The sequence below is a fragment of the Berghia stephanieae genome, chromosome 15 (genome assembly GCF_034508935.2).
Source record: "Berghia stephanieae isolate SIO BIC M18660-M18661 chromosome 15, UCSD_Bste_1.3, whole genome shotgun sequence".
Taxonomy (NCBI): Eukaryota; Metazoa; Mollusca; class Gastropoda; order Nudibranchia; family Aeolidiidae; genus Berghia; species Berghia stephanieae.
The window spans coordinates 11,679,815-11,694,957 of NC_088374.1; the positions used below are offsets into that span (position 1 = coordinate 11,679,815).

The window sequence follows — 15,143 nt, forward strand, 5'->3', positions numbered from 1 at the left end:
TTTAAATCCCACCCTTACCTGGTATGGAAGTTTTTGGCATCGCTTGCAGCCTCGTTATGGCAGTTTTTTGCATCGCTTGCGGCCGTGTGGTAGCCGCAAAATGTCGCAAATATCACTGATTTGCATTATGGCCGCAAAATCTGCAATTTTTTGAACATTTTAGAGATTTTACAAAGAAATTTTGCTGTTTTTAGCTTGCAAAATTTGGGATTTTTTGTTGTTGCAAAAATCCGCTATGTCAGTCTTACTCTTACCTTCCAGTAGTGGTGATGACAATAATGGCAGCAGCCATGCATGAGAATGATGCTTCCACAGCAGCAATGGCAATGGTGTGGGTTGGATCAGTGAAGATGGGCGTCTCTCTTCGGAGATCTTCAAATATCTGCTTGTGGAAGACGGCTGACTCAGCCTCTCTACAAATCTGAAGAAATAAATAAACAGGTTAATGTATCTGTCTTAACTCTTGAAGTTTCATTTTCATTTTTTAGGCCAAAATATTCCTAGAATTCTGACCATGACAAGTCTTACCTTATGCCATGACAAGCCCAACCTTATGCCATGACAAGTCTAACGTAATGCAATGACAAGTCTTACCTTATGCCATGACAAGTCTTACCTTATGCCATGACAAGTCTTAACTTATGCCATGACAAGTCTTACCTTATGCCATGACAAGTCTAACCTTATGCCATGACAAGCCTAACTTTATACCATGACAAGTCTTACCTTATGCCATGACAAGTCTTACCTTATGCCATGACAAGCCTAACCTTATACCACGACAAGTCTTACCTTATGCCATGACAAGTCTTGCCTTATGCCATGACAAGTCTTACCTTATGCATGTGCCTGACAGTTTCCAGTGGATAAAGGCCCTTGGCTGTTTCGCCGGACAACATGACGCAGTCAGCTCCATCCAGCACAGCATTGGCAACGTCACTCGACTCAGACCGAGTAGCTCTTGGTTTCTTGGTCATACTTTCCAACATCTAGATAAAGAAAAGTTGAGGTTGTGTATATATCATAATATATAAATGACTCAATCATATCATTAATTCATTTTCACCACATAGTGTTCAAATTTGTAATGCGTAACTGTGATTTCAATTAAATACTATTTTTTAAAATATACACACACAAGTTCGGATTAGAGGCCATAAGAATAATCTATCTCAATTTATAAAATTAATACATAAAGCAGACCTGCCACTTCACGAAAAAGGAAATCAGTATGACATTGTAAAAAAATCAGTATCTGGGGAAAAAAATCAGTATGAGACGTAAAATTATCCAATGGTTGGGCTACTCACCTAATTCTGCACAATTTGACACTTGTCACTCAAACTAACCAAAGCGTCACAACCCCCCCCCCCCCCCCCTTATTTTTCCCCAACACCCAAAATGGCACGCACAAACGCCAATTTGGCAATCGGACTACTAACTTATTTAAAGATGGTGGCACTTGGTAACGAGTCAGAAGCCAGGGACCGCGGTGGTTTACCAGTACAGCTCGCTGTCGCTTCACAAAGGAAATGAAAACTTAATAACGCGCCGTCTGTGTTTTCTATCTGTGTGAGGGCAAAGTTCACGAGACTTGAAAATTTTAACGTGCAACGTAAAGCACAAAGTAAACGTAAAAGAGAGGGGTGGAGGGCTGCGGGCCCTTGGTCACTTGGTGAAATCGGTACGATCGGCAAGTAAATCGGGAAATCGGTAAATACGAAAAAAAGGTCTTGCAAATCGGTATGATACCGATTAATCGGTATGAACGGCAGGTCTGCATAAAGTGTTGACATTAATTCTTAATTCTATATCTATACATTTTTATGCATTTACATATAAATTCAAACGAGGGGTCATAGGGACAACATATTTCACTTTGTAAAATTGATATTACATTGTCGCCATAAATTCTGAACTTTATATTTATACATCTGTAAACGAATTTGCATTCTTTGGATGAATAAAGTATATTATTATTATTATTATTATTAAGCATGCCAAGTCAATCCATCCTGACTATGCCAAGCCAATCCATCCTGATTATGCCAAGCCAATCCATCCTGACTATGCCAAGCCAATCCATCCTGACTATGCCAAGCCAATCCATCCTGACTATGCCAAGCCAATCCATCCTGATTATGCCAAGCCAATCCATCCTGACTACACTTTGTCACGTTAATGAATATATAATCATTTCAATCTGTCTAATGTCAATCTGTTTTGTTGATAAAGGGGAAACCCGAAAACGTCCATTTTATCTGTTTCCTTATAATAAATTGAAGCTTACATTCAATTCCACATTGTTATTTATTTCTTCGAGCTTCGAGCAGCAACATTTACATGTTTCTAGTGTGAAATTCCTAGTCACCAAAGCATAATCCTTTGGGACATGAAAGGGTCACATCCACACACATAAACAGTCTAATTTTTTTTCTTTAAATTTTCTCTCAGGTTCCAAATCCGACAGTCCCAATTTTACCAGGACAGTTGGCCGCCACTATGTGCATAGAATTCTTTTGTCGCTACAGCATGTCTTAAGTGGTCCTGATATCTCAGTTGGTAGAGCACTCGTTTCAAAAGCAAAGGATGTGAAATCCATCCCGGGTGATGGCGAAATGTTTTTCTGACCCCACTGTCCACCCAGCAGTGATTGGGTAGCTGGGTCTGTTAGAGCTGGCAGAAAGTACTTTGATATAGACTAACATAACTATCCAAAGCAATTACTATTGTCCATTTTATGCTATCACAGTACGGTGAGAGAATTCGAGTAAAGAGCCTTCCCCAAGGACTCAACAATGCGCAGAGCAAGGCTCGAACCCAGGACCTACAGATCCAAAAGCGAGTGTCATGCCACTAGACCACATAGACGCACAAGTAACCCATCAGCTGTTGAGTATTCCCCCCTTACCTGAGTAGCACAGATGACTGGCTTTCCAGCTCTGTTGCACTGGCCAATCATCATCTTCTGGGCCAAGAAGACTTTCTCTGGGGGGATCTCAATGCCCATGTCACCTCTGGCCACCATCACTCCGTCCGTCTCCTTTAGGATCTCTGCAAAACTGTTGGAGAGAATGTATACATTTTGGAAACGTGGGTAGATAAACTTTGTTTACTTTCTTACTTACTTTCGGCTTTTGCCACTACAGGCCTGCTACAGGGTATCCGGCAAGAACCAGGACAAAACCAAGAAATCTCATTCCAAAACAAAGACAGAAAGCTAGTTGGAAAACAGATATAGGGGGATAGAAGACACAGTAAGTGCCTCCCTGCCCACTATGGGAGGTCAGGAACCCCACCCAGCAGACCGCTGCGTTAGATGCATGTCGTAAATTGTTGCAAACACACAATATTCCATTATCATCACATCGTTTTCCTTCTTAAACTCGGATAAGGTTCAAACTCTCTTTAAAGTCAACAAACTATAACAATCCCGATGTTTTGACTTTAAGTGGACGATGCTGTATAGAACAAACTAAAAAGTTAAGGAGTAGGAACCCCACCAAGGTGTTAACAATTGAAACTGTCGATATGGAATGGAAAGGAATGAAAATATAATTGATTCAACCAGTCTAAAATGCTGACCATGTCAATCACCATTGCATCAACTTTAATTCTTAATCCTGTTTCGTTAAATCTCAAAAATACTTTCTTCAATACTAGAGCAATTTCCTTCGTATATTTTCAACAACAAAAAAAAAAAAACAGCATAAAAATTACACAAATTTTAGAATTGAAATAACTTGCAAAACTCACACATCATGAATCATCAAACCTGTCTAAAATATCAAGCTAGCAACCACCAAAATATCAAGCTAGCAACCACCAAAATATCAAGCTAGCAACCACCAAAATATCAAGCTAGCAACCACCAAAATATCAACCTAGCAACAACCAAAATATCAACCTAGCAACTACTAAAATATCAACATAACCACTAAAATATCAACCTAGCAACCATCAAAATATCAACCTAGCAATCACTACAATATCAACCTAGCAACAACCAAAATATCAACCTAGCAACCACTAAAATATCAACATAACAACGCTTCTACATCTCTTAAGATAGGTTAGATTTGATTTCTCATTTTTTTATCAAAAGCCTCAAAGCGGGCTTTGTGGTCTCGTGGTATGATGCCCGTCTTGTGGATGTTAGGTCCCTGGTTTAGTCACGCTCTGAACAGCACAAAGTTGAGTTCATGAAAGGGGCTCCTTACTCTCATTCTCTCACCATACTCAGGAGCAATATAAGCACCTGACCAGTAAAAGATTCGTCTGTTGAAAAATTTTAAAAATTATAAGAGCGCCTTTACAAGCGTCATGTCACATCCTAAACGTTTAAGAGTTGTGATGGCTTGGGACCTCTTGTAAAGCTGTTTGAGCTTGAGTCAAAGCCCATAACTCTATCGTCTTTACATTCATGGGCGATTTAACAAATTTGTTCGATTTTCACTCAATTTCAAGTCAATAGAGTTAAAATTTCAAAAATTACAAAAAGAAACCCCCAAAAAATCCCAAACCCTTCAAATAAAATTCTCAGAATCTTCAAAGGGATTTTAACCGCTAAATTTCCACTTCAAAAAGCTAATGGACTCATAAAAAGATCACCATCTTGGAGTTTAGAATAAATGCTTAAAAATAAAACAAAATAATCCACAGTGTACTTCACAAAATGCTACATTAATTCTCTGAGGAGTGATGTTTTTTGTTTTTAAGGGTTTTACGGCGCTTGCAACACATTTAGGTTATATCAGCGCCAGTAAAAAAGAAAATGGGATATTTTTTGTTTGTTTGTTGCTTTAGGTCTCTTCCAACACAATTGAGGTTATATGAGAGACCGCTGAAACAAAAAAACAAGCAATCTAACAAAAATAGTACAAATGTAAATCAAAATCATAACCTAAAGATATCATAAGCTAAATTATAAATAACCAAGAACAAACAGGCAGAAGATTTACAGAAAAAAAAATATCCCCTGTCAAAAATACAATCACAAACCAAAGAAGCAGGATAGGCTAGTAAAGAGAAGAAGAAACGACATCACTATCGAATCGTACACCCATGCGAACATCATAGGTATATGATTCAAGGGTGATGCTCCCATCCAACCACCCGCGAAAATGGGATAGTACAAAGTTCTAGAATTACAATTGAAGCATCCAAGAGAAAGTAAGACAAAGGGGAACTGGAAACAAATAAGGATCAGATGTAGATTCCAAGAGCATACCACCAATGTACTTAGTTTGAGATCACCTCTTAGTCTCATTCGGACACAAGAACAAAATCCAACAAAGAGGAACACACTCAAATGCTTACATTATACATTAAAAATAACAAATATAATAATACATAACAGACAGATGATTTACAAGGAAAAAAATGTCATCTCCCCAAACAATAACTATGTATTTGACTGTTTCCCTCCCAGCCAGGACTCCGACCAGGGCCAGGAAAAAAAACCAAGTAATCTCATTCCAAGACAAAGACAGAAAGCATGTTGGAAAACAGATATAAGATGATAGAAGACACAGTATGTACCTCCCTGCCCGCTATGGGAGGTCAGGATCCCCACCCAGTCTGAGGAGTGACAGAGACTGCAAGAAAAATAGATCTGAAGTGCGACCCTTACTTTTTGATGCCCTGGTGGTTTTCCAACTTTGAGATGATTTTAATGTGAGCCCCCTTGGGACCGAGAACCTTACGAATCTCCTTGACTCCGGCTGCGTCTCGGATAAATGAAGCAAACACCATGTCAACCTTCAAAGAAATGAGAAGAAAAAAAAAAGAACTTGATCTTCTGAGCTTTGTTTATAAAGCGCAACATCCACTAAACATGCTCAAAGCGCTTTTCAAAGGGTCCCTTAACCAAACATGCAGAACGAGACATGATGCCTGTTAGGCGATATTACAATCTTTTTCCGACAGAGACAATGCTGTTAATGACAGCCAGGTACTCATTTTACGCCTGAGTATTGTGAGAATGTGAGTAAAGAGCCTTTTCTTAGGACTCAACTATGCACCGAGTAGGCTCAAACCCAGGACCTTCTGACCTGAATGTAGTGCCATACCACTAGACCACATAGCCCCACAATCCTTAAAATGAACCAAGTACTTCTTAAATAAAACCGTAGTCAAAGCTGCTTTTGCTCTCTGGCTGTAAAAATAAAATAAATAAAGCAGTCTAAACAGAGTTGCTAACACTTTTTTCTTTTAGTCCAAAACAGAGCTTGTGATCTAGTAAAAAGCCACTCCCAAGAAAAAAAAAAGGAAAAAAATAATATAATAATAATAATAATAATAATAATAATAATAATAATAATAATAATAATAATACTAATACTAATGAGAAGAAGAAGAAGAAGAAGAAGAAGAAGAAGAAGAAAGAAGAAGAAGAAGAAGAAGAAGAAGAAAGAAGAAGAAGAAGAAGAAGAAGAAGAAGAAGAAGAAGAAGAAGAAGAAGAAAGAAGAAGAGAAGAAGAAGAAGAAGAAGAAGAAGAAGAAGAAGAAGAAGAAGAAGAAGAAGAAGAAGAAGAAGAAGAAGAAGAAGAAGAAGAAGAAGAAGAAGAAGAAGAAGAAGAAGCGGTAGATCTGACCTCCATATCAACTCCGAACTGCAAGTCTTGTTTGTCTTTCTCCGATACAGCTGGGAGGTCCACGGCTGTTCCTGGCAGGTTACAGCCCTTCTTGCTGCCGAGGGAACCCCCGTTCTCAATCTCACAGTCAATGGTGTCATCCGCTGGATGTCACAGAAGATGAAAGAGAGATATAGACTAGATGTTTAAGGGTGCCCGATTCGTTTCTAGGGTTTAGATTTCAATGAATACAACATAATGGAAGAAAAATAAGGAACACATTGAGATGGTTCATAAAAAATATTAAACCTGAATTCTACTTTTTAAAATTTTAGGTGACGGATGATGATGATAAAGACCTGGCTATTATTAATGATAATAATAAAAACAATAATAATAAAAACAACAATAATAATAATAATAATAATAATAATAATAATAATAATAATAATAATAATAATAATAATAATAATAATAATAATAATAATAATGATGATGATGATGATTACGATGATGATGATAATGATGAACATCATGTTAATGATGACAACAATAATGATGATGAAACTGATGATGCTCGCAATGACACTCACTCTTCTGTTGAACAATGAGGGAGATGAGTCCGTCGTCGATGAAGATCCTGGAGCCCTTGGTGACCACCTTACAGATGTTCTTGTAGTCCACCCACAATATGTCCTTGCTACATTTGTTCATGTACTCGTCTTTGGTGGTGATTTTTATATTCTCTCCTGTTACCAGGTTCACTTCAGCTGTCCCACTCTGAGCAATTAAAAAAAAAAAAATTTATATATATATATATATATCGACTGATGAATGGAGATCATAGAAACAATTGTATCAGCAAAAAATATGAGTGACCTTATTCATTTTTATATGCTCTAACCAACATTATCGAGCACTCTCGTACCTACAAATAACCACAAACACTCATATATAACACTATGAGCAACAACATCTGGATGCATCAAATATCTACACATACATACACACACACACACACACACACACACACACACACACACACACATTGCACTCTACTCTGATAGTAGGGCACCTACAAGGTGCGATGTTGCTACAGACACAATTGTGTATTTTAAAATATCTACACACACACATACACATATTGCTTTCTACTAACTATGATTTTAGAGCACCAACAAGGTACGATATTGCTACAGACACAATTGTTATGATAAGAGATTTTAAAATATCTACACACACACACATACACATATTGCTTTCTACTAACTATGATTTTAGAGCACCCACAAGGTGCAATGTTGCTACAGACACAATTGTGTATTTTAAAATATCTACACACACACATACACATATTGCTTTCTACTAACTATGATTTTAGAGCACCAACAAGGTACGATATTGCTACAGACACAATTGTTATGATAAGAGATTTTAAAATATCTACACAAACACACATACACATATTGCTTTCTACTAACTATGATTTTAGAGCACCTACAAGGTGCGATATTGCTACAGACACAATTGTTATGATAAGAGATTTTAAAATATCTACACACACACACATACACATATTGCTTTCTACTAACTATGATTTTAGAGCACCCACAAGGTGCGATATTGCTACAGACACAATTGTTATGATAAGAGATTTTAAAATATCTACACACTCACATACACATATTGCTTTCTACTAACTATGATTTTAGAGCACCCACAAGGTGCGATATTGCTACAGACACAATTGTTATGATAAGAGATTTTAAAATATCTACACACACACACATACACATATTGCTTTCTACTAACTATGATTTTAGAGCACCCACAAGGTGCGATATTGCTACAGACACAATTGTTATGATAAGAGATTTTAAAATATCTACACACACACACATACACATATTGCTTTCTACTAACTATGATTTTAGAGCACCTACAAGGTGCGATATTGCTACAGACACAATTGTTATGATAAGAGATTTTAAAATATCTAACACACACACATACACATATTGCTTTCTACTAACTATGATTTTAGAGCACCTACAAGGTGCGATATTGCTACAGGCACAATTGTTATGATAAGTCGTTTAAGCCCTCAACTAAATTTGTCCAGCGCCTTTCTGTGTTTGACTGAGCGTTCAAGTTCAGAGAGACTTTTGTTTTCTACGTCCATGAAAATGGAGCCCTCTGGATAAAATCTAATATCATAGGGCAACGTGGCTCAGTTGTACAGTCTTCACTTCGTACCCAAAAGGTATCGGGTTCGACAACCCGCCTCGTTGTGTGGTCTTGCTGCCTGCATTATTCCAGTCTTCCCTTGGAATAGACACTGAAGACAAATTTCCCCTTGGGGATGAATAAAGGGAATTCTATTTTATTTATTTCTATTTAAAGTATCGTCTGAGGATAAAGTAGATGCCGAAATGTAAATTTAAAGTCAAAATGGTCGATTAACAAATTATTCATTTTCATTTTCTTCAATAAAACATGTGAACTTAACCAAAGTGTCAAAAGGGAGGGTCCCAATAGCTCAGTTGGTAGAGCACGATTCAAATGCAAATGGACCGTGATCGATCCCTACTGCAGTTGAGGTAATTTTTCTGAACCCTTTCACGCTCCAGAAACCAGTATGAACTCCGGCTTTGTGAGTTCTGAAGGATTTTTATGTTTATATATGAATTTAAACCCCCCCCCTTCTCTCCTTCTTGACTGCATTCAATTTTTGGTATAAAGATTGAATTGAGATCACAATATAACAAATTCTTGACATTAAGAGCCTATATGCTTACATATGAATTGTGACTCCCTCCCCTCCCTCACAAAAAAAAAAAAAAGCACACGACGGATGACAAAAAATATGAAAAAAGAAAAAGAAAAAGATAGAACTTTAAGATCATATACATGTAGAAAAAAAAAAAAAGAAAATGTACTGAAAGTGATGAGACAGAAACTGAGAATGACTCACTCCGTCAATCAAGCCAGTTCTGATTTCCGGCCCTTTGGTGTCCAGGGCGATGGCAATGGGTCTGGGCTCAGAGAAGCCGGCCACGGCCTTCCTCACATTCTCTATTGTTTCTCTGTGGTACTATAGAAAAAAAAAACAACAAAAACATACATATTTCAAAAAATGAGGTTCATGTCATTTCAACATTTTATTAACAAACATGAAAAATAGTATATCTAAACCAAGGTTGTCAATTCTTCTTCTTCTTCAAGAACCAAGTCTTTGCCAGACATCGGTGATCATGGTACGCCATTCATCTCTCTGATTGATCAGATAACCTCAGAAAACTAATATTATTCTTCTCTTTCTTTGTCACCAAGCTGTTCAAACTATTCAAATATGTTTTTCTTTGTCTACCTTTACTCTTTTTACCTTCTATCTTTCCTGTGAGAGCAAGATGTTCAATACATTTATGTCGATTTAGGTGCCCTAAAAAATTGCATTTGTCTTTTTCTTATTGTACGAATTAATAGCCAATTCAGGGGGAAAAATTTACTGAACTTTTACACAAACACATAGACTGACCCCATTCGGAGTGCTGAACTCCTGTAAAAAGACATTATGTACTGAATCCCCCCCCCCCCCCCCCCCCCCCCCCCGTTTAGCAGGTGATTGGAATATACACTGAGGGTTTGTAACAGACTGAATTCTGTAAATACAGGGAAAATTGGCAACCCTGCTAAACATAAGTGGAACTGGCTATGCTTCTGATGGGTTGAAAAAGTTGTTTGCGTATATTTGGTAGTTTTACATTATGTATGACATATTCAAAGAAATATTATGACATATTGAGAGAAAGTCGGCGACTGAGTGGAATCCACATGCTATCATAAAAGTAGCCACCAACCAGAAAAACAATCTAGCTATACACAATTGCTTGAAGACCATTATTTTTTCCTAGGGCTATGTGGTCTTCTGGTATGACACTCGCTTTCGGATCAGAAGGTTCTGGGTTTGAGCCTCTCTCAGTGCATAGTTGAGTCCTTGGAAAAGGCTCTTTACTCACATTCTCTCACCGTACTCAGGTGCAAAATGTGTACCTGGCTGTAAACAGCGTTGTCTATGTCGAAAAAAAGTGTAATATTGCCTAACAGGCATCATGTCAGTAACCCCACCCAGTTCCATGGGATAAGCTCATTCTGGACAAGAACACACACACACACACACACAAACACCCACACACAAGGCACATACATCGTAACTTCCATGGGAGAAGTTCATTCTGGCAATGTTCATGCCCTCCAGAATCATCTTCTGTAACATTTCAACATCACGTGTGGCAGGACCTGGAATCAGGAGAGAAAAATAAAGTGAGAAGATGTGACTCATATATAAGGGAACACACAAATCAGATAGGAGTAAGGATTTGGAAAGGATGGGGGTAAGGGGGAGCGAATTGGGGGGGGGGGGTTGCGTGGAAATTATCATTATTTTAATCATAATAATTATAACAATAATGATGAAAATAATAATAATAATAATAATAATAATAATAATAATAATAATAATAATAATAATAGTAATAATAATAATAATAATAATAATAATGATGTTGATGATGATGATGATGATGATTGACGATGATAATAATGAAATTATATCAATAACAATGGAAATCTATATTTCCATACACCACGCAGTGAACAGAGAGCTCTTGGCTCATGTTTTAAGTTTGTTTTACTTATTGCCCTTATTTACTACTACCAGCTATAAATGCTTTACAAATAATAAGGGGGGGAAAAACTAAATCTTAGAAATTTCTGGATCCCAAAGGAATTCGGGCACAGATGCTCCACCCATCCCTCCATCCCCCTTCGAGAGTTCGTGAGGTAAGTTTCCATTTGCGTCAGTATCTAGTGAGTTCTTGAATAATTTTTAAAAGATTTAAGCCATCACTGAATGATCCATCATCATCAGATCGTCTCACGCCAGTGCTACGAGGGCTCTTTCATAATTAACCGAAAAATGCCTGTAAAATCCGCGTTTTTTATGCTATCAACAAAATTCTTGCACGTGTTCATGCCTTGACTCGTCCTTCATTTCTCTACGTAACAGCCAAGTCTGTCGACACACTTCTGCCAAAACCGCACCATGGAATAGATACCCTCTCGGAAGAAATTTCCGTCAAGGTTTTCTAGCCATTTCCGCACATGGTCAACAAGCTCTTCATCGACATCAAAGCGCTTTCCTGCCAGCTCACGTTTCAGTGGCCCAAAGAGGTGATAATCAGATGGTGCGAGGTCTGGACTGTGTGGTGGGTGTGGCAAAATCTCCCATCCATATTTCTCTAGCCAACCTTGCGTCACTCGTGCTGTGTGGGGTGTAGCGTTGTGTTCCCTGTAGATGTCCAATCTTTGTTCTTTATGATTGTCTGTCAATTGCTTAGGAACCCATCTTGCGCTGACTTTTCTGTAGCCAAGTTCATCAAATACAATTCTATGGGCAGAAGTTTCCGAAATTTCAAGACTGCTTGCGATTTCATGAAGTTTCAACCTCCTGTCTTGACAAATAAGCTCATCAACTTGCTTCACATTGTCTTCTGACGTCGCATTTATCGAACGACCTCTCCCTTCCCTGTCTGTCAAGTCGGAATGGCCGGCTTCAAACAAATTACACCAGTGATAGACTTGTGTACGGCTTATAACATGCTCACCATATACACTCTGAAGTTCTTTATGAATTTCGGTAGGATTCAGACTTTTGGCATTCAAAAAACGTATGACAGCTCTGATTTCCTCCTTTGACCAAGTTTCAAGGTGGCGCCATCTTTAAAATCGTCTAGAAATTCATTGTGCAAAATGATGCACTTCATAATTTCTGGGAATATCCGTAAGGAAATAAGAAATATCATGTCGTTTACAGAATTAAAAAATCTCCACTGGTTGCTGAGCAATGGGCATTTTTCGGTTATTTCTGAAAGAGCCCTCGTAGATCAATTTCATAGTGTCTGGGCTGCAGGTTCTTTAAGTCAGTGCCAGTGCACGTCTATGTTCCATAGTCTGCATTGCGCCCCCCCCTCCCCCCCGGGACTGAATGATGAAGATTCATAGTGATCATAAGTAAAAGTGACAGGAGAATCTGCATTTATACCTAACTGGTATAGTTAATTGTGAGTCGCTGTTTTAAATCTGAAAAGCTAAGTGGACAACGTGAGCAGCTTTAAAAATTGTTAGAATCTTAAATGTATATATTTCAGATAAAGAGAAATATTTCTTTTTGCATCCTTGCAAAATGTTGTTACATAATTGGGATATTTCATTACCCACTGAGATGAGCAACAAAACAAATAATATTTATGAAAATAACGATCCCGAAGCAGATTGCCAAACATAGTTTACAGGGCTGTACAAAGTACAATGAACAAGGGGCGACCATTTGACCTGAGATGACTACACTGAAGTCGAAGCTCTATGGATCTCAGCAAAATCTTTGGAAGACCACAGCATTCAAAATCTTTGGAAGACCACAGCATTCAAAATCTTTGGAAGACCACAGCATTCCAGCATCTTGTTGACCTTCGGCCATAAAGACAGCATGGATCCAGTTGGCCAATATTTCAACAGTAAATTATCAGGCTAAAAGACGAGTAACACGCCCCACTTTCACTTCCCTCGCCATCGTTGACCCATCAACCACCAGCACCACATACCAATGGTACATATGATGCCTGTCATACGGACCAGACCAGGTTCGGAATCAATGTCCAGAGCACACATGTGTTCCAACATAGACGTGGCGTTGGCAGCCCTCAGCTGCTGGGTTTGGAGGTAGTAGCTGCTGTGCTTCTCATGGTCTCTCACGTTGAACTGAGGGTAAAAAAAGGAAGAAAAAAGAACGATGGATCGACTGTTGTGCAGATGGGAAGGTAGATGGGCGAATAAGGCCTATCAAAGGGAGTCAGCAGGCAATTACTCACTACCACATTCCCTTCTTAAAAATCTGACAATGGAAGGAACAAAATTGTCTGAAACAAACGCAAAATTTTTAAATTGAAAAAAAATCCGACCCCAAAAGAAACAAAAAGTATAAATTAATTAAGAAAAAAGAAATGCAGTTCAATTCGATCAAGTGGGAAAATAAAATCCATAAATGGGTGATGGACTTATAAAATATTATGAGTGACTGAAAGGATAATACAAACATAACATTTAATTTTGATGAATAATGTAACGTGACATTGGATATTATTGCATTTTGTATAATATAAAGTATTTGAAACTCTCGAATGTATAAAGTTGGACATGCCAAATGAATGTAAATAGTGTAAATTATACGATAAATATTGACTGTGACACTTATTCATGTATTAGTATTTAATACTCAATAAATTATACCTATGTATAAAAGTTACACAGAGCATTTAAAGATTTTTAGAAACTATTATCTCTGAAACGATACGATATATAAATTATCATACCACATCTTAATATTTGACGACATAATAACGACATAAAGTATTTCAAAAACATGAACAATTGTGCATAAGAGACACATAACAAAGTTCAGTCTTTTATTTCAAAATAATATAGTAAACTAGATTTCCTTGATAACACATTATAACAATACATGTGCAATAGCTAACCAAGTGTGTTAAATTTGTAGATAATGATAATATGAACGATTAGGCCTAACACAATAGGCAGATGCTACAATGCAGCCACGATACCAGAAACAAAAAGGGGGGGGGGGGGGGGGGGGAGGAGGGGGTGAGGAAAAGTAATAGAAATATAATATATAATAAAGGAATAATAATAAATATAAATAATAATAATATAATAATAATAAAAAGATTGGGGGGGGGGGGGGAGGACTAATACAGTTGACAAAATGCACATTTATCATTTTAAACTTACTAGACATACAATTGAGATGTATTTAAAAGAAAATTGAAGACATTCAAAAACAAACCCTAATAACACTACAGGCATCGAATCTAACCAAAGGCAACCTAATACTAAACATGATTGAAATCTATACGAAATCTATACACCATAAAAACTCAATGTTTCAGTAACACACACGTATATACATACTGTATTATGATTATAATGACATGATCAAAAAGTATTAGTAACATATTTGTTAATGATAAAAATCTTGGTGATAATAAAATAGTAAAAAATGATATTTTTACACAAAGCTTTTCCATCAAAGAGCCGAATGCACTTTACAAAAATCGGTGTCGTAATTCTCAGTGATCTTAAACTTGAGATTTTATATAGAGCAATATCCGCTAAACGTGATCAAAGCGCTTTAAAAAAAGGGTCCCTGACCAACAGCTACACGTAACACGTAGAACGAGACATAAACGCCTGTTAGCGATGTTACTGTTACAACTTTTTTCCGACAGATATAACGAGGCCAACGGCCAGGTACTCATTCTACACCCGACGACAATGACAGAGTGTGAGTAATGAGCCTTCTCCAAGGACTCAACTATGCGCCGAGCGAGGCTCAAACCAAGGACTTTCCCAACAGAAAGCGAGTGCCATACCACATGACTACATTGAGCAACTCAGAACTTATAAAAAAATGTGTTTTTTTTTTCTCTCCAG

At 37.5% G+C, this 15,143-nt stretch overlaps 1 protein-coding gene across 7 annotated transcripts in view; it reads right to left on the reverse strand.

Annotated features, from left to right (window-relative positions):
- LOC144960508 (pyruvate kinase PKM-like) overlaps positions 1-15,143 on the reverse strand; it is a 55,252-nt gene that overhangs the window by 14,032 nt on the left and 26,077 nt on the right. For all 7 annotated transcript variants that reach the window (XM_078893687.1, XM_078893683.1, XM_078893686.1 and 4 more), the window contains 9 exons: positions 13,238-13,394; positions 10,783-10,874; positions 9,550-9,669; positions 7,169-7,355; positions 6,597-6,739; positions 5,633-5,760; positions 2,912-3,062; positions 837-989; positions 255-421 (listed from right to left, as the gene is read on the reverse strand). In XM_078893687.1, the coding sequence (XP_078749813.1) occupies positions 255-421; positions 837-989; positions 2,912-3,062; positions 5,633-5,760; positions 6,597-6,739; positions 7,169-7,355; positions 9,550-9,669; positions 10,783-10,874; positions 13,238-13,316 (1,220 nt within the window). In that variant the 5' untranslated portion in view covers positions 13,317-13,394. The remainder of the gene's footprint in view (positions 1-254; positions 422-836; positions 990-2,911; positions 3,063-5,632; positions 5,761-6,596; positions 6,740-7,168; positions 7,356-9,549; positions 9,670-10,782; positions 10,875-13,237; positions 13,395-15,143) is intronic.